The 18,921-nt window shown below is 44.7% G+C and overlaps 1 protein-coding gene across 2 annotated transcripts in view; it reads right to left on the reverse strand.

The window, feature by feature from the left end:
• Positions 1-18,921, reverse strand: part of MYOM3 (myomesin 3) — a 129,812-nt gene that overhangs the window by 54,416 nt on the left and 56,475 nt on the right. For both annotated transcript variants that reach the window (XM_066575073.1, XM_066575074.1), the window contains 5 exons: positions 16,070-16,211; positions 4,223-4,422; positions 2,766-2,819; positions 2,326-2,459; positions 972-1,155 (listed from right to left, as the gene is read on the reverse strand). In XM_066575073.1, coding sequence (XP_066431170.1) covers positions 972-1,155; positions 2,326-2,459; positions 2,766-2,819; positions 4,223-4,422; positions 16,070-16,211 — 714 coding nt within the window. The remainder of the gene's footprint in view (positions 1-971; positions 1,156-2,325; positions 2,460-2,765; positions 2,820-4,222; positions 4,423-16,069; positions 16,212-18,921) is intronic.

An 18,921-nucleotide genomic window follows, 5' to 3' on the forward strand; every position in this document is an offset into this window, starting at 1 on the left:
CTTGGCTTGGCAGAGCAATGAACCTGCCCATATCCAATACCTGGCTGCTGCACTGGATAATGATGTGTTCTTCTCTGAAAAAAATCTGTCCTGCACCATCGTATCCCCGCATCCCTGCTTCCTTTTATTAATTTTCTTATGTGGTCTCCTAGCAACTTGTGAACTATCCGCCTACAAATCTGTGCCCATCTGCCATGTAATTGCAGATGCACTGCTATTCAATCGCTCCCATATAAATCAGTAGTGCCAGTGCGCACAGAAAAATAGAGTATACTGCGATTTTTTTTCCGCTTGGAAAAAAAAAAAAAATCACAATTTGCATTTGCGCGTCTTCTTGAATCTGCCAAACTTAATGCCTTGAGGGCTTCAGCATCGGTGTTACTGCAGGTAGAAAACGGCCGCACTTCAGGACATGTGTGGCTTCATTGCCGGTCATGTGTTCTTTCTTCAGCGCTGCGGGGAGTCGTCCGTCTTGAAGTACGGCCATCTTCTTCCTGCAGTAAGGGCTCAGTCACACGGGCGCATCGGCGCCCGTGTGACTAAGCCCTCAATGGGCGAATATTACAACGGATTGTCTGCGCGGGTGCATATTGCGATTTCCGTAATTTAAATCCATTCGTGTGCAGGCGGCCTTATTTCGTATGAACATACTGATAGTCTGATAGTGTTGTGGCAATTATATTAATAGCTTTTGCTGTGGAATAAAACCCCTACCTTTTGGTCTGCCATCTTATCCATTTACCTCAATTCTGATTTTTTTCATTCTTTTTTTACCTTCTTTCTGTGCTATTTCGGTTTTCTTCTATGTAATTAATCCTACCTCCTTTAGACATCTGTCTATTCATGTATCTTACCTCAGGCTAATATTATATGTTTTTGTGGATGTGCCTTTTCTGTTATTTGGGTTTGAGTTAGGCACAAAATAACGTTTAAATGGCGAATTTATGTAGAGAGAAAACAGAAGCCATCACCTAATGTAGCTTTAAGAGAGATTGGGGAACTTGGCTGTGATGGATCACTGACTCCATGTTTGTTTGCAGCTTGTACCCGGAAACAGTAGGATTTGTCTTTCTCAAGATCCATCACAGAAAACCGTGGAGAATGAAGAGTTGAGTCCAGGTTAATCCTCTGCCATTTGTTGCTTCCTTCAAGGCACTTGACAGCAAAGTAATGGAAACACATAAATGTAGATACTGAATAAATACATACATTTGCCAGTCACAATATAATTGACGACCTACATCACCTATTTGGCAATGTTAAGTATTAACCCCCAACAGTCACATTCAATTTTTTATTTATTTCAGAAAATATTACTTTTTTTATTGTTGATTTTAAATTTGTCTCATGTAAATATATTTGGCGCAGAACTTAGTCTACTTGAGTGTATTTTTAACCTCTAAGGGTGGCTTCACACGAGCGTGTTTTTGTGCGTACATAGGTGTGCACCTACGTACGAGCAAAAACATGCGTGTATGCAGCTGCGTGCATTGTTTTCATTGGAGCTGTGGCTGCTGCTGGCTGCCGGCGAGAAGTCGCCGCTGAGCCCCGGCAGCTGTCAATGAATTTCAGGGAAGGGCTTCATAAGCCCTTCCCTGAAAAGCCATTTAAGATAGTGTAAAAAATTTTTAAAAAAACATACTCGCCTTCCTTCAGCTGCCGGGGCTTATGAAACCCTTCCCTGAAATCCATTGATGGCTGCCGGGGCTCAGGGACGACTTCTCGCACTGTCCCCGACTCTGTAGCGCTGCTGAGCTATCAGCAGATGGGGATTTAAAATGTTGTTATGGATGTGGCTATAGCAATTATGTGATGCCATGTTTATGGGGGAAAAACCTTTTTCTGTAAAAACATTTAGATGCTGTGGTCAGTAATGACTGCATAAATGGTGTAGAAGGATGACTAGATTAGCAAGTCCTTTTCTTTCACTCCTTTTCTGGGCAAAAAGATGCCCATATATGACAATCAGAGAGCAAATATGTTCTCTTATTGATGGGTTGGTGATAACAGGAATAAAAGTGAATGTCACAGGGGGAGAGACAGGAAATTCACAAATCTTCTTTGCTGCCTACTCTTCTCCACATGCATCTATTCTGCTCTGCACCCACACTGAAAAGTGACAGCAGTAAATCTAATATTCCCAACCCAGATTCAAATGGCTGTAGCCCTGGTTCTGTGCTACTGACATACATGTCAGCACTGATAGAACGGGAGCTACAGCAGTTAGAAGTAGAACAAGTTCTATTCATCCAAAGCTGTAATGTCGTTTTCCTAAACAACAGAGCTTGTCCTAAACTGTAGGGGGGCTAATAGTTAAGTGCATACCTTTTCTACATAGTATTCTACAGGCTCCTTGCCATGTGGATCAGGTTCATCCCAAGAAAGCACAATATAGTCTTCAGCTATCTCTGAGGCATGAAGATTTTTTGGAGCATTGGGTATTTTGACATCTTCTATTTCTATTAGAAAGAATAATGTGCAGTAAATAGTTACAGTCATTACATATGGACATATTGCTTTGTTCTTAATATATACGGTAAGTACAGGAGTATGTAGTTAATCATTGAAAATTATGGGAATTCAGTTATTCAATAAAAAAAATATATAAAAAAAACATTTTATAGATAAAAAAGCTACATTTTATTTTATAATACATGAATAAAAAAAATAAAATTTTTATAGAGGATGTCTTTTATTTTCAATAGCCTTTATTGACCTTTGCTTCATGTATGATTATAGGATGTCTCCTTTATGTACATACTTACCTTCAAAATCTCCTTTATTGACTGTAATTTCCCTTGCTTCGTCATATGGAATTACTAGGTATACAAAAGGAAACAGAGAGTAACGCTAATAGTATAAAAATGTGCCTTGTGTATCTTTAAATTATATATATATATATTTACACACCGTGAACCTGTCTTATATTATATTTTTGTCCCAAAAGAGACACTAGGTCTTATTTTCAGGGGAGGTCTTAATATACTTACCTAGCAGGCTTGGTCCATGTCCCTCCCGCTGCTCTCCACAGCTCCAACGTGCTTTCTGCAGTCCTCGCCCGCTCATACAACATCACTTACTGGTTACGGGAATCATTAATCCCGCCTCCAGGAAGCTATGGCTCTGATTGGTTCATCCAAAGATGTATTGATTTACTGTGCTGCGGTCGAAGAACCAATATGATGGCTGTGATTGGTTTATTGATTGACTAAGCAGTGGTCAAAGAACCAATCACAGCCATCGCTTCCTGAAGGTGGGACTTGTGAATCCTGTAACCAGGATGTGATGTTGTACAAGCGGCTGAGGGCTGCAGGAACCGCACTGAACCTCACCTAGCCTCTACAGAGCAGCAGGAGGGACCTGGACTGGACCTGCTAGGTAATGTATTCTTTTTTTTCATGTAGTATGACTAAGGCTTATTTTTAGGGTCTGGCTTATATTTCAAGCCTCCCCAAAAATTAGACTAGGGCTTATTTTCAGGGTAGATCTTATTTTCAGGGAAACAAGATATATATACAGTATATATATACGGTATACATATTTCTATTTCAGAGCAGGTGTATGCATCATTTTTATACATATACACTTTGATGTACATTAAATAAAACAAAAACAATTATTTGCTTTTGCTCTATTGGCGGTTTTAACCCTTTCCAATCCACTGTCTGACGTCTTCCAACATTCTGATGGAAGGCTGTACAGCTCCGATGTCGGAAGACGTTCGGCAGGGTATTCTTACTGTACATTACTGGCCGCTCTGTTGTCGGGAGCCTCTCCAGCATGTCCCATACCACAGTACTGGCTCTAGCCAGCAGATGGTGCCGTTGTATAATGGCAGAAAGAGAAAACCCCCTAGGAAACCCTGAATCCAAAATTGGATTGCAAAGGGTTAAAATTAACAGAGTTTACGGGAGCTGATGGATATTTTAAAATGTCCTTTGACTTTCTATACTATAGCTTTATGTAATGTGTCCAACATATATGAACATATCTATAAGCACCTCAATTTATATTATATCGTTCTTAAAAAATATAGACCGAGAAAAAAGAGCAGAGGGAAATAGTTTCCAATGGGGTGGTTTTGGTGCTACACATATTTCTGTATGCCATATTTGTCTTTCTGGTTATGGATGCATATTATTGTTCTGAATTAGACAGTTAGTACAAATTGAAATGAATATTACAAAGTAACAGCATGTAGATATATAAATCTTACACAAACCTATTGAGTTCTTCTCCTGAGATGGATCTCTCATAGTCACAGCTTTACTAGGCTTTGAAGGATGACTAACTCCAGCCTGATTAAGGGCTTTCACTCGAAACTGATATGTATTTCCTTCATTAAGTCCACTTACAGGAAACTTGCAGATCTTTGCTGGAACTTGATTGCACTGTACCCACTCATTTGTTGAAACATCAAGTCTTAGTAAAGATATAACACTTTGTTACATTAGGGAACATATTTATGCAAGAATCATATAAGTATGTATTTTTCAGAATGTCTATATGTATATTAAGTATCGTTTGCTTGTAGATAACAGGCATGAAACAAATTCATTATTTAGCTTACCATCATTGTTTTTGTTCAGGCATGGACATCTAGTTCTTACTAGAGATGAGTGAGCATACTCGATAAGGCAAACTACTCGAGCGAGTAGTGCCTTATTCGAGTACCTGCACGCTCGTCTCTAAAGATTCGGGTGCACCCGCGCCGGCGAGCAGGCGGGAGCGGGGAGGGGGGGGGAGAGGGAGAGAGAGATCTCCCCTCCGTTCTTCCCCGCTCTCCCCCGCCGCTCCCCGGCCCCTGCTGGCACTCGAATCTTTAGAGGCGAGCGGGCAGGTAGTTTGCCTTATTGAGTATGCTTGCTCATCTCTAGTTCTTACATATATAAATAATAAAAATAATATATATACTTTTTTATAAATTAATACAAAATACAATAGGCTGAAGAAGATTTAATGCATGTATAGGATTTCCCAAGAAACACCCTTTAAACGCTAGTCTACATACACTCATTGTCAAAAAAATCAAGCACCTATAAGGAGTATTCTGAAAAACATGGGATGCAGTTAGATCTAAAGGCCCATTTACACAGGATGACAGTCGGGCAAACGACGCCCAACACTAGTCCCTGTGTCTCCGCGCTCCCGTGCTGCTGTCCGGAGCGGCCAGCAGGGGGGGTGGGGCAGTGCAGGAGATTTCTCTCCTCTCACTCCCCCGCCCCCTCCATTCACATGACACAGCAGCTGTTTACTAATGAACAGCTGCTGTTTAAGCTGAACGATGAGCGATGAGCTTCATTGCTGATCTTTTATGCTGCATAAACGATCAGCGATGAAGCTCATCGCTCATCGTGCAGTTTAAACAGCAGCCATTCAGTAGCGAACGTCCGCTGTGTTATTTCAATGGAGAGGGGCGGGGGAGTGAGAGAAATAGCATGCACTGCTCTGCCCTCCTGCTGGCTGCTCTGTGTGTGAGCCAGCTGTGCTAGCTCCCGTGCAGGAGTATCGTTTGCCCGATACTCATCCAGTGTAAATGGGCCTTAAGGGCCCTTTTAGACAAAGCTATTTATGGTTCAAGCCAGTGAATGATGTCAGAGTGTGAATGATTTATCTGCTTGTATAAACAGGCTGAGCAAGTGCTTGTTAAATCGTTCAGTCATTCACATTCACTGTATAATGACTGAACGATCGGTATTTAAATTAAACTAGCCAATGATGATTTTCATGCTAGCATAAAATAAATGATGAATGATAAACAAACTAATTATCATTCATTGTTGGTTGCGTTTACACTGAACGATTATTATTAAAATCCGAATGGTCTAGCAATTTGCGGAACAGTAATGTACCTTCAGGCAGAAATGCAAATGATAAGAGTTGTTGCGTGATTAGATGAACGGTCTTACCACCTGTGGCCCTAAAAGTGTCTCTAGCCTTGGCCTATAAAAGGCTGTCAGAGGCTATTTTGTGTATTGGACCTCCACTTGTGTAGAGTTTGCTGACCACTAGACACCTCTACGATGCATTCAAAAATATTCCGCCCAATTAACAGAGTTTCAGAGGGGGCGCTTTATTGGAAAGCTGAAAGCCAGATGGTTGTATTGACGACCTGTCCACCACCTGGGCCATTCTGACCAGACTGTTAGGAGATGTTGGGACCAGTGGATGCAGACACACACACAAGGCAACTGAGTTCAGGAAGTCCTCGACAGACCACCAGTAGAGAGGATCTTCTGATCGCCCAACAAGCACAAGTATCTCCAACTCGTTTGTTGTCCGCCATCCAGAGACAGATGGCCCCAACCTTACAAGCCTGTGTCTGTTGGAATCATTAACAGGTGCTTGACTGAAGGACATTAGGTCTAACAGCGCCAATTATGTATATAGTGATCCTTTGCTATATCGCGGTTCAATGATTGCAGCTTCAGTGCATTGCGGATTTTAGATAAACCATATATAATTCGGTTTTCACTGAGTTTTTCGCTATATTGCAGAATTTTGCGGTACATACAAGAAATACAGGACACTACTAGCACTTCCAAATGTGAGACTGTACACGACATACTATTGGCTGATGGAATGTGTTCACCCAACAGATTCATTTGTGTAAATATAACGCCGCTACTTTGTGGATTTTCACATATCGCGGGAGTCTCTGGAACGTAACCCCCGTGATAGACAAGGGATCACTGTACTGCCTTTGACACCAACCTACCATCGCCAGTGTTTGCAGTGGTGTTGTGAATGATGAAACTGGACTGCTACAGAGTGGAACTGGGTTGCTTTCAGTGATGAATCCTGGTTTAGTTTGGGCACTGTGCTCATGTCTGGAGACCTAGGAGTCAGCGCCTCAATCCTGCCTTAGCTGTGGAGTGGCACATTGCCCCCACTGCTGGTGTGATGGTCTGGGGGGCCATTGCATAGAAGTCAGTCACCACTAGCAGTGGTACGAGGGACAATGAGAGCTCAGCAGTATGTTCAGCACATGCTGCAGCCACATGTGTTCCTCTCATGGTGGCTTACAAGAGGCATTTTCCAGCACGATAATGCTGAGCTGCGCACACAAGGATGTCATAGGAATGTCTCCACAACATTGCCACACTTCCGTGACCTGCCTGGTCACCAGATTTATCACCAATAGAACATGTATGGGACCAACTGTGAACTAAAGCCTTCATGCCTGCCCGTATCACATCTTATATCCAAGCTAGAGGCGGTACAACAGGGTACTAAAGCCTCCCTTCAAGGGGTCAGTTTTCCACAATAAATTATCCTTTTGCTCTAAGGCCTTAGTCAGACGGGCGTTTTTTTGCGCGACTTGCGCATGCACATGCGTCCGGCGATTTTTAAAAACCATTGCTTTGCAATGGTATCGGACACATGAGCGCTTTTCATGCGCTCGTCCGATAAATTATAGAACAGAAATCGCAGATCGCACCTATCTGCGATCTGCGATTCCTGTTCTCTTCTCTATATGCGCTCAATGGGGCTGGCGGCAGCAGCACCGACCCCATTGAGAACATATAGAAGACAAATCATTCTTCTCTGCCACAGCTGTAACAGCTGTGGCAGAGAAGAACGATGTTTGCCCATTGAATTCAATGGAGCCGGCAATACAGCCGGCTCCATTGAAAGCAATGGTCTGCCGGCGATCGCGGGATGAATTGTTGGGAAGGGCTTAAATATATAAGCCCTTCCCTGCAATTCATCCAGAAATGTGTAAAAATAAAAAAAATATATATACTCACCTTGTCCCGGCAGACGGAGTTCAGCGCGGCCGGCCTGCAGTGGGTGTGAGTGGGTGTGAGTGAGAGCTGCCCCTGATTGGCTCAGCGCTGAGCCAATCAGAGGCAGCTCTCACTCACACCCATTCATGAATTCCGGCTCCATTGAATTCAATGCGCTGGACAGCTCCGGCCCGTTTCTATTGAAACGCGGCTAGGAGCAGTTTTTTCGGGCGATTTTTCGACCCCGGTCACGCAATTTGCGGATGCGCATCCGTCATGCGATCCGCAAATCGCGGGAAAAAACACCTGTGTGACTAAGGCCTGATATTGTAATCACTTACTTATAGCAATGTTACAATAACACATACAAAGTTTCATTCCATTCTGATAAGTCCTTCTAGGGGAGTGATTTTTTTTGATAATGAGTGTATTATACCTGTTGTATATTTGAGCAGTGTCCATATGAGCAAAGCCATATGTCCCTATATGAACAATGTCCACATAAACAGTGTCCATATAAATAATGTTAATCCCATATGCCACACACAGTCTACCATATAGACCACCTGTGGTAGTCATTGGAATTATCTGCGTTTGCTACCCCATCGTGTCCTGATGCAAGGTCTCAGGCCTCACCTGGCCTAAGTCTTCCATAGCCTGAGAAACCTATCCTACGTTAAAACAGGCTAGAGAAACCTTTGCATGTTGTAGGCTTGAAACTTGCATGATGAATGGTAAGGAAACAAGGGACATTTTTACCTGGTAATATGTTTTTTGTACCCTACACTGTTGTGATTGACAGCTGTAAGAGAGTAAGACTGTGATTGTGCCGACCACTGGATTAGAAGAACATTTTGCTTCTGAACGGTGGAGGCTGAATGAAGCCAGTCCTTTCAATAAGTGTAGGTAATGCATATTCCTTAAAGTATACCTATGATTTCTGGTGACTTTTTAGAATAAGTTGTTATGTATGTATATGAAAAATTGCACTATTTCTTATATATCACATTTTTACCAGTTTTCTCATCTGCAGACTCCATCTCTTATTGTTAGGTGTCCAAATATAGTTAGTAGATGGAGACTAGCTGCTAAAATGTCTCACATACACAATACATTGAGAATAGATCCTTCTGCCCTTTCTCTGTTTAGCAATGATGACATTATGTAGTCATGTATCTGACACTGGGGTAAGATAAAACACTTACTGGAGCCTTCAGCAGCAAGTTTTGAGTCTGTCTCTCTGCCTCTTTCTCATTCTATAATTGCTTTCTGCCCTCTCCTCTCAATACATTTCTATGGGCAGCATATAACTTGATCACATAGCAAGGCTCCAGATGGTGACCATTTTAGTAGCCGATGTGGCCTGCATTTGAGAATTGATAGTAAGACTTTTTAGTCTTGTCATTTGCCACCAGTCCTCCTGCTGTACCACTCAGCTATAGTACAGGAAGACTAAAGGCTAGTCTCCTAGCACATCCACTAGAAAATCTGCCCCCAGGTTGTCATGTAGCCCTGGGAGCTTGAGAGGGAAAAGTACACTCGGCCATTCTTACTGTGTTCTCTGTGCCTTTCTCACATAGCGTTCTTTTGTTACAAGGGGTAGGGGCACCTGGCCGCTGATATGTGAATATCTGAGTTAGCTTTTTCTTGCAACCTGCGACTCATGGTCATGGCAACCTGTGTCTTACACTGCAAAACCTTTGAACTTAATAGCAGCATAAGATTGCAGGGCTACACAGCGATCTTTAGGCAGGCAACTCCTTTTATAGTCAAAAGTTTCAGTGTGGCCCTAATGGCTCTAGATGTGAATACTAAGGCACTGTGTACTAGGCTCTGTTCAGATTTCCATTGGATGGTTTCCATCATGCATTCCCTATAGAGATGGGCGAACGTACTCGTCCGAGCTTGATACTCGTTCGAGTATTAGCGTGTTCGAGATGCTCGTTACTCGTGACGAGTACCAAGCGATGTTCGAGTTACTTTCACTTTCATCTCTAAGACGTTAGCGCGCTTTTCTGGCCAATAGAAAGACAGGGAAGCCATTAGAACTTCCCCCTGCGACGTTCAAGCCCTATACCACCCCCCTGCAGTGAGTGGCTGGCGAGATCAGGTATCACCCGAGTATAAAAATCGGCCCCTCCCGCGGCTCGCTGAGGGAAAGTGCTATCGTGTTGGAGCTGCTATAGGGAGAGTGTTAGGAGTATTGTAGGCTTCAAGAACCCCAACGGTCCTTCTTAGGGCCACATCTAACCGTGTGCAGTACTGTGGAGGCTGCTTTTTGCAGTGTTGCACATTTTTTTTTTTGTATATCGGCCGTGCAGAGCATTGCGCCCTGCAGTAATTATTCATACTCCAGGGCCAGAAGTGGTGGTTAGGCAGGGACAGAAGACATATATTGTGAGGCAGGGACAGAAGACATTTATTGAATATAGGCAGTGGGCCTTTGCCAAAACATTTTGGGAAAAAAATCTATTTGGGCTGCCTGTGACTGTCCTCAGTGTTCTGGGTCTGTGCTGGGTGTAGTAGTCCTCCTAATTCATACGCAGCCAGCTAAGTGTTACAGCAGGCTTGCGCAAAATTATTTCCTGGGTCTGTGTTGGCTGTTAAATCACCGCTGTATTCCAGTCCACAGTGCAACACTCTGCAGTTATTTGACATACTCCAGGGCCAGTAGCGGTGACGCAGAGAGAGAAGAGATATATTTATTGAATATAGGCAGTGGGCCTTTGCCAAAACATTTGGGGAAAAAAATCTATTTGGGCTGCCTGTGACTGTCCTCAGTGTTCTGGGTCTGTGCTGGGTGTAGTAGTCCTCCTAATTCATACGCAGCCAGCTAAGTGTGTACTTGCGCAAAATTATTTCCTGGCGTTCCGTAAGCGAAGTCAGCCTCCAACCACAGGCCAATAAGCGGCACATTTAATTACAGCGTTCTGTTTCTGCACTACTGGTAATACACCATGCTGAGGGGTAGGGGTAGGCCTATAGGACGTGGACGCGGGCGAGGACGCGGAGGCCCAAGTCAGGGTGTGGGCACAGGCCGAGCCAGTGCGGTGGCCAGGGGTAGATGCAGGGCCAGACTGAATAATCCACCAACTGTTTCCCAAAGCGCCCCCTCGCGCCATGCCACCTTGCAGAGGTCAAGGTGCTCTACGGTGTGGCAGTTTTTCACAGAGACGCCTGACGACCGACGAACAGTGGTGTGCAACCTTTGTCGCGCCAAGATCAGCTGGGGAGCCACCACCACCAGCATGCGCAGGCATATGATGGCCAAGCACCCCACAAGGTGGGACGAAGGCCATTTACCGCCTCCGGTTTGCACCACTGCCTCTCCCCCTGTGCCCCAACCTGCCACTGAGATCCAACCCCCCTCTGAGGACACAGGCACTACCGTCTCCTGGCCTGCACCCACACCCTCACCTTCGCTGTCCTCGGCCCCATCCAGCAATGTCTCTCAGCGCAGCATCCGGATGTCGCTAGCGCCACTGTTTGAGCGCAAGCGCAATTATGCCGCCACGCACCCGCACGCTCAAGCGTTAAACGTGCACATTGCCAAATTGATCAGCCTGGAGATGCTGCCGTATAGGCTTGTGGAAACGGAGGCTTTCAAAAACATGATGGCGGCGGCGGCCCCACGCTACTCGGTTCCCAGTTGCCACTACTTTTCCCAATGTGCCGTCCCAGCCCTGCACGACCACGTCTCCCGCAACATTGTACGCTCCCTCACCAACGCGGTTACTGCCAAGGTCCAAGGAGCACTGTAAAAGGATGGTGAGGGAGTACGTAGCCGATCGCACGACCGTCCTCGGTGACGCCTCTGCCCCCTACAACCACTGGGTGTCGAAGCTGGACACGTGGCCTGAACTAGCGCTGTATGCCCTGGAGGTGCTTGCTTGTCCTGCGGCTAGCGTCTTGTCAGAGAGTGTGTTTAGTGCGGCTGGGGGAATCATCACGGATAAGCGTACCCACCTGTCAACCGACAGTGCCGACAGGCTTACACTCATCAAGATGAACAAAGCCTGGATTTCCCCAGACTTCTCTTCTTCACCAGCGGACAGCAGCGATACATAAGCAATACGTAGGCTGCACCCGCAGATGGAAGCATCGTTCTCTATCACCATCAAAAACGGGGACCTTTCTGCTTCATCAATCTGTGTATAATATTCCTCCTCCTCCTCCTGCTCCTCCTCCTGAAACCTCACGTAATCACGCCGAACGGGCAATTTTTCTTAGGCCCACAAGGCTCAGTCATATAATTTTTGTAAACAATTTTTATACGTTTCAATGCTCATTAAAGCGTTGAAACTTTCACCTCAACCAATTTTTCTTTTAACTGGGCTGCCTCCAGGCCTAGTTACCAATTAAGCCACATTAACCAAAGCGATTAATGGGTTTCACCTGCCCTCTTGGTTGGGCATGGGCAATTTTTCTGAGGTACATTAGTACTGTTGGTACACCAATTTTTGGGGGCCCTCGCCTACAGTGTAATCAAATTAATTTTTAGCCCACCTGCATTACAGCTGACGTTACATCAGCTGTGTTGGGCACTGCAATGGGATATATTTATGTACCACCGGTGGCTTCCTGGCACCCACCCATGCTGTCGGTCCACAGGGAGTTGTAACTGCATGTGTCCACTTCTAAAGAACCCCAGTCTGACTGGGGTATGCAGTGTGGGCCGAAGCCCACCTGCATTAAGCACGACATTACCTCAGCTGTGATGGGCAATGCAATGGGATATATTTATGTACCGCCGGTGGCTTCCTGGCACCCACCCATGCTGTCGGTCCACAGGGAGTTGTAACTGCATGTGTCCACTTCTAAAGAACCCCAGTCTGACTGGGGCATGCAGTGTGGGCCGAAGCCCACCTGCGTTTAACATGACATTACCTCAGCTGTGATGGGCACTGCAATGGGATATATTTATGTACCGCCGGTGGGTTCCAGGGAGCCACCCATGCTGTGGGTGCACACGGAATTCCCATTGCGGAGTTGTACCTGCCTGTGACTATTTATAAAAAAACGCGGTCTGACTGGGGCATGCAGACACCTTGACAGAATGAATAGTGTGTGGCACATAGGTTCCCCATTGCTATGCCCACGTGTGCAGCTCCAGATGGAGGTGGCACAGGATTGGATTTCTCATTGCTTCTGTACAGCATTGTGGGCTATCGCCCCTTTTAAAGAGGGTCGCTGCCTAGCCGTGCCAACCCTCTGCAGTGTGTGCCTGCGGTTCCTCCTCATGGCAGACGCACTTATAAATAGACATGAGTGTGGCGTGGCATGAGGGCAGTTGAAGGCTGGGCAGGGACAGTTTGGTGTGCGCTGTGGACACTGGGTGGTGCGAGGGTGGGGGGGTGGTTGGTCAGCATGTAACCCAGGAGAAGTGGCAGCGGAGTGTCATGCAGGCAGTGATTGTGCTTTGTTGGAGGTAGTGTGGTGCTTAGCTAAGGTATGCATTGCTAATGAGGGCTTTTCAGAAGTAAAAGTTGTTGGGGGGGGGGGGGCACTCTTGCCGCTATTGTGGCTTAATAGTGGGACCTGGGAACTTGAGATGCAGCCCAACATGTAGCCCCTCACCTGCCCTATCCGTTGCTGTGTCGTTCCCATCACTTTCTTGAATTGCCCAGATTTTCACAAATGAAAACCTTAGCGAGCATCGGCGATATACAAAAATGCTCGAGTCGCCCATTGACTTCAATGGGGTTCGTTACTCGAAACGAACCCTCGAGCATCGCGATAATTTTGTCCCGAGTAACGAGCACCCGAGCATTTTGGTGCTCGCTCATCTCTAGCTCCCTATAAAATTCCAGAAAAAGTAGAGTGGAATGCTGTGCTATTTTTTCCATTAAAATTATGGAAACCATGACGAAAACCAGACGGAACCCATTCTAGTCAATAGGTTCTGGCAGGCATCGCCGATGTTTATCATTTTGATAGATTCGGCATGCTGTTTTATTTTCTTTCTTCTATTCTGTATCGGAACAGAAAAATGGAGATATCTTAACAGAACCTTATACTGAGGAGAAGGGGGGCTGCACTGTGGATGTGCAGATGTCATGTATAATACACTCTATTATTATTTTTTATTATTATAGCAGTAATTATATGTGTATTCAAATTTGGACACTACAATTTTCATTTGTCTCTTAAGTCATTTTTATTAGTTTGGAACCAGCATAGTGAGCTGATAATCCATCTAGTCACTCAGAACAGATTTTTCAGAAAGAATAATCAGAACAGAAGGCTTGTGGGAGGAAAAATGGCTCATAATTGGGGACATAAGCATTTTCCTTAATAAGAGATATTACAAAGATTCTTATATTTGCTTGTACTATTGAATTATGCAAAGTTCCCCCTGCCTTATCTCCCCCCTTCCCCTCCTGTACCTCCTGTATCACCCTCAACCCTTAGTTTCAAACTGATTGCATATCACATGTAATCTGTTGTATTTGTGTTCTCCCATGCTTGAAAGCGCTGCAGAATAAGTTGGAGCTATAATAATCTAATAAAGATTATTATTGATAGTTTGTTGAAGGAACAGTGTCTATTTAAATGGCTTAAAGGACAACCAAGATAGGCCCTTAAGGCCTCCTGTCCAAGGCAGTTTATTCGCCGGCGGTAAATCACGCCGGCTGATGCTTCCCATAGCATTGCTCCTGCTCCCAGGCAGAGCTTCGCCGTGGGATACTGCATCACCCGTGGACAGCCGGCCTAAATGGCTTTAAATTATCCTAATAGTTATTTACATGTAGGCATTGTCAAATGTGTCCCATCTCTGAAAACTAGTTGGCTGAGACTATGCATATGTTCTTCTTGTTATAATAATATTATTATTGTTACTACATGTTTATGTAACATTAGCTTATACAGTAGTTATGGTGCTTTCACATCTGCAGTGGGGATTCTGCTTTCTTGCTCCATTTGGGGAGCAGGAAAGGGGAATCCCCATACCTGAACAGTACCGTCTCTGGAATTTTGATGATAATGAGGTCTCCTCACTTTCCACACAGCTGGCCGGCTTTTGGGCAAAAAAAAAAGCACTGCATGCAGTACTTTCTCTTCGTTTTTTTTCAGCCACATCTGGGATGGAACTTCCGGGCCAGACGCACTGAAGCAGATGTGAAACCACCCTTAGGGCTTAGTCAAACGAGCGTTTTTTTCACACATGAATAGGTGCGTGAAAAAAAAACGCAGAACGTATTTATAAAAAAAATGTGTCACCGGAGCTTTAGATGCATTTTTAATTTGCACTTGTTGTGCAGTCACACAATAGTAAAATTAGCAAATAAATAGTGCAGCCCCATTGAAAGCAATGGGAGAGGATTGCTATTCCCTGCTGCAGCTGTCACATTCCTTGGATGTGAAACCCCTGGATGTGACAGCTTCACCTTGATCTCAATGGGGCCAGCGGCAGCAGCACCAGCCCCATTGAAAACAATGAAAGAAGATCACACTCCCCTGCTACTGCTGTGACAGCTGTGGTAGGGGATTCCTTCATCCCTGTGGGGAGTCCCCTCATCACTGAACACTGTGACAACACTGTCACAGTGTTCAGTGATGAGGGAATTCCCCATGGGAATGAAGGAATCCCTTGCTACAGCTGTAGAGGCAGAGGAGTCCGATCTGTGACATTTGTGGCACAGCTGTGGTAGAAAAGAACAATGCTATGATTGCTATCCCATTGCTTTCAATGGGGCCGGCGCTGCTGCTGCTACATTGAAAGGAATCGGATGAAGGCAACCTCCGCAGGGATTTTCAGGAGGGAGGGGGGCTTAAAATATAAGCCCTTCCCTGAAAAGAACCCCTAGCTGCAGTTAAAAAAATATTAATAATACATCACCCAGAAGCGCTGTTTGGATCAGACGCGTCTTCTCCCCTGTTCTGGAAGCGCTGCCTTTCAGCCAAAATTGGTCAAAGCGCTCAGCCAATCAGAGGCAGTGCTTCCAGGAGACAGGGATTTTCCAATCCCTGGCCAGAAGAAAATGAAGAAGAAGAGTGCCGCGGACCCATGGAGAACATGCGCCAGAGATGACAGAGCTTCCAGGTGATGTTTTTTTCCCCCTGCAGCTAGAGTATATTAAAGGGCTTTGACAGTAGGATTGCCTACTGTCAAAGTTGCATCGCTTAGCACGAAAACTGCATTTTCGTGCGAAGCGAAAAACGTCCTATTTTTTTCAGGTGTGAATTTTTAGCGCTTATAAAAAAATGGACATGTGACGCTTTCATTGGAAGGCATTGGTTCTAACAGAGCCATCTTTTAAACGCACCTATACATGTGTGAAAAAAACGCTCATCTGACTGATCCCTAAGCCATATTCCTTTTTTTTCAATGCACTTGCCTCTCAATAAAGTAGCCAATTACGGGGCTTCCTCTGTCATCACTTGGAGGAGTCCAGGACAAGAGTAGACAGTCTTTCTGGATGTCATTGCACTGTACACAGAGAGGAGATCCAGGTACTCCAGCCTTATTTGGTTCAGCATCTTGGCAAGAATAATTGAGATAACAGTAATTAGCTTAGCAGTAATGTATTAAAATGAAATGTGCTTCAATAGCAATACATTGTAAAGTTATTATCAATTTTCTCTTTGTTACAAACACAGATATGGCTGCAAGATTAACATGCAAGGAGAGAGCAGAGATGTGCCGATTTTCGGGGAGTGCAGTATTGCAGTGGATTTTAACGGTCAGCATCCTAACAGACCGCCCATCTACCGTGGCACAGTTGGCAAATTGCTTGCCAAATTTCTCCAAACAGGTTCTGTGTTGGACCTGCCAAAAAGTGTATATAACAAAATTGCCACAGATAAAGCAACAGCAATTGCTGTCCTGGAGTCTATCTGCAAGAGGCCACATTGTAGCATCCGACATCTGTCACATGAGCGTGAGGTAAGTTGAATGACTATTGGGTGGATACTGGCAACACATAAATGGCTTCCATACAAGATTGAGTTGCTGCATCACTTTAATGAGTATGATCTCGATCGCTGTATTGAATTTGTGGAATGGGTGTCACAGGACCCAGATTTCACAAAGATGGTATTGTTTAGTGATGAAGCAAACTTTTAAGTGAATGGGGAGGCGAACAAAGACAACCTTTGCTACTGGTCTGACACAAACCCACACTGGACAGATCCATTCAGGATGGTTGGCGCACAGAAAGCCATGGTGTAATGCAATGTGTGGGGTATGAAGATAGTGGGTCCATTCTTCATCAACAGTAATATGCTGCCAAGCATCTGCAATTGTTATGTAACAAAGTTCCTGAAATGGTGTAATCAAGATGGCACATTCCCAGTGTTCTTCCAGACGAATGGTGTCCCCCCCACATTATGGACATGATATCTGCAAGTTTTGGGATAAACAGTTTCCGGGGAAGTGGATTGGCCATTATGGCCCATTAGAGTGGTCCTCAGTGCTCGCAGGATCTCACACCCTTGGACTTCTACCTGGGGGTTGATGTCAAGTCCAGGGTTTACACAGTGAAAATCCAGAGTGTGGCACACATGCAACAGTGGAAGTTGGACGCTTGTGCAAGCATGTTTGCTGAGATGTTGCTCTCAGTGCTTTCTGAATGGGAGAGGAGGATAGCTTTGACAATTCGAAACAACGGGGAACACATTGACCATATCTTGTAGTGGGTTGTCATTGTGTTATTTGTCATGGAAAAATTGATAACTTTGGCAGGAATAAAGGTCACATGCACTCCTTCCCATTTAAAAATATCAACTTGGTTCTAGGATGGTGACTTTCAAAATGGCTGCCATATTGGACACCACGACTCTCAGATTTCCCCCCTTCTCCAGAGCAACAGGCCACACACCGGATGGCGTTGTCAACCACTGTTTTCGTGGTTTTACTCAGGCGTCTCCATACCTCTTGACCGTATATATTATAAATTCTATGTTTATTGACTCACGGCTCGTTCACACTGGTGATTGCAATATTGATGCTTTTTCCTGACAAATAATCTCGCATCACTGCCGCTTGCAATTTTCTTGCACGATAGGAGTTCCCTAATGTTAAAATGTTGGCTCCATAGGGAAACATGGGTAATAAGAAAAAAAATTAAAATCGCAAAAGCAGAAAGATAAGGCAGGCAGCGATTTCTCAATTTCGCAACATTGCATGAGAGAAAACATCACAAATGGGAATGAAGTAATTGAAAAGCATGGGTTTCATAATTCTGCGTTTTCACATCGCACAAAAATATCGGGATTTTCTCGCAAGTGTGAAGGCAGTCTGAGAGCTCTTTCACATGAGCATATATTGGCCGCCATTTTCACGGCCGGCCAATAAATGCTACGATCTGATGCATTAGATTCCAATACATCAGATCACATGACTGTATTCCGGCGGCGTAAAAGCGTCCGGCCGGGGAATTATATCGTTGGGCGCTCTGCCCCCTCCCATTGCTGGCTGCGGACAAGGGGTGAGTGCTTACTAGCTCTGCCCCCGCCGACTCCCATTGCAAACAGCTGGAGGGAGGGGAGAGAGGAGGTGAGCCGCAGAGGGTGAGGCAAAGGCATTGCAGCCTCGGCATATATGCGCCGTCTGAACAGGCGAGCAAACGTTAGGTTTGCGCGCCCGTTTTTGTGTTTTTATGTCGCCGGCGGGTGCACGTAAAAACGCCTATGGCTATTTGAAAGAGGCGTTAGAAATGAAAACGCACGGGTCAAGTTAGATGTTAAAGATGTTGGTAATGTGATATTAAGTGCCCGTGATTTTTTAATGGTTAACTTTAAATTTGGAAGGAGCAGCATAATGGCATAGCTCCAACATAATATAAGGGAGGGAGATCTGTCGGGATGTAAGAAAGCAAAGGTAATCTGCATAGGCTGCGTTTTTTTCATAACCCCACCTGTCCCTAATATCTGGGTGGGAACAAATTTTGGAATGATTCTAGCATAAAATAAAAAGAAGAGGTGATAAAGAACATCCCTGACGTGATCCACTAAAAACTGAAATAGGAGAAGAGAAATGACCATTTACTTGAACCAAAGGATTTGAATAGAGACTGCAGCTTACCTAAACCCAGATATTTAAGGGTTTCAAATATGAAGTCCCAATTAACCTGATCGAACACTTTATCAGTGTTAGTGGATACAAAAGCATGGGGACTTTGGTACTGGTGGCTTTATAAATTAGGTCAATAGCTCTGGTAGTATTATCACATACTAATCTCAAAGGCAT

Source organism: Eleutherodactylus coqui, chromosome 1, assembly GCF_035609145.1.
Source record: "Eleutherodactylus coqui strain aEleCoq1 chromosome 1, aEleCoq1.hap1, whole genome shotgun sequence".
NCBI lineage: Eukaryota > Metazoa > Chordata > Amphibia > Anura > Eleutherodactylidae > Eleutherodactylus > Eleutherodactylus coqui.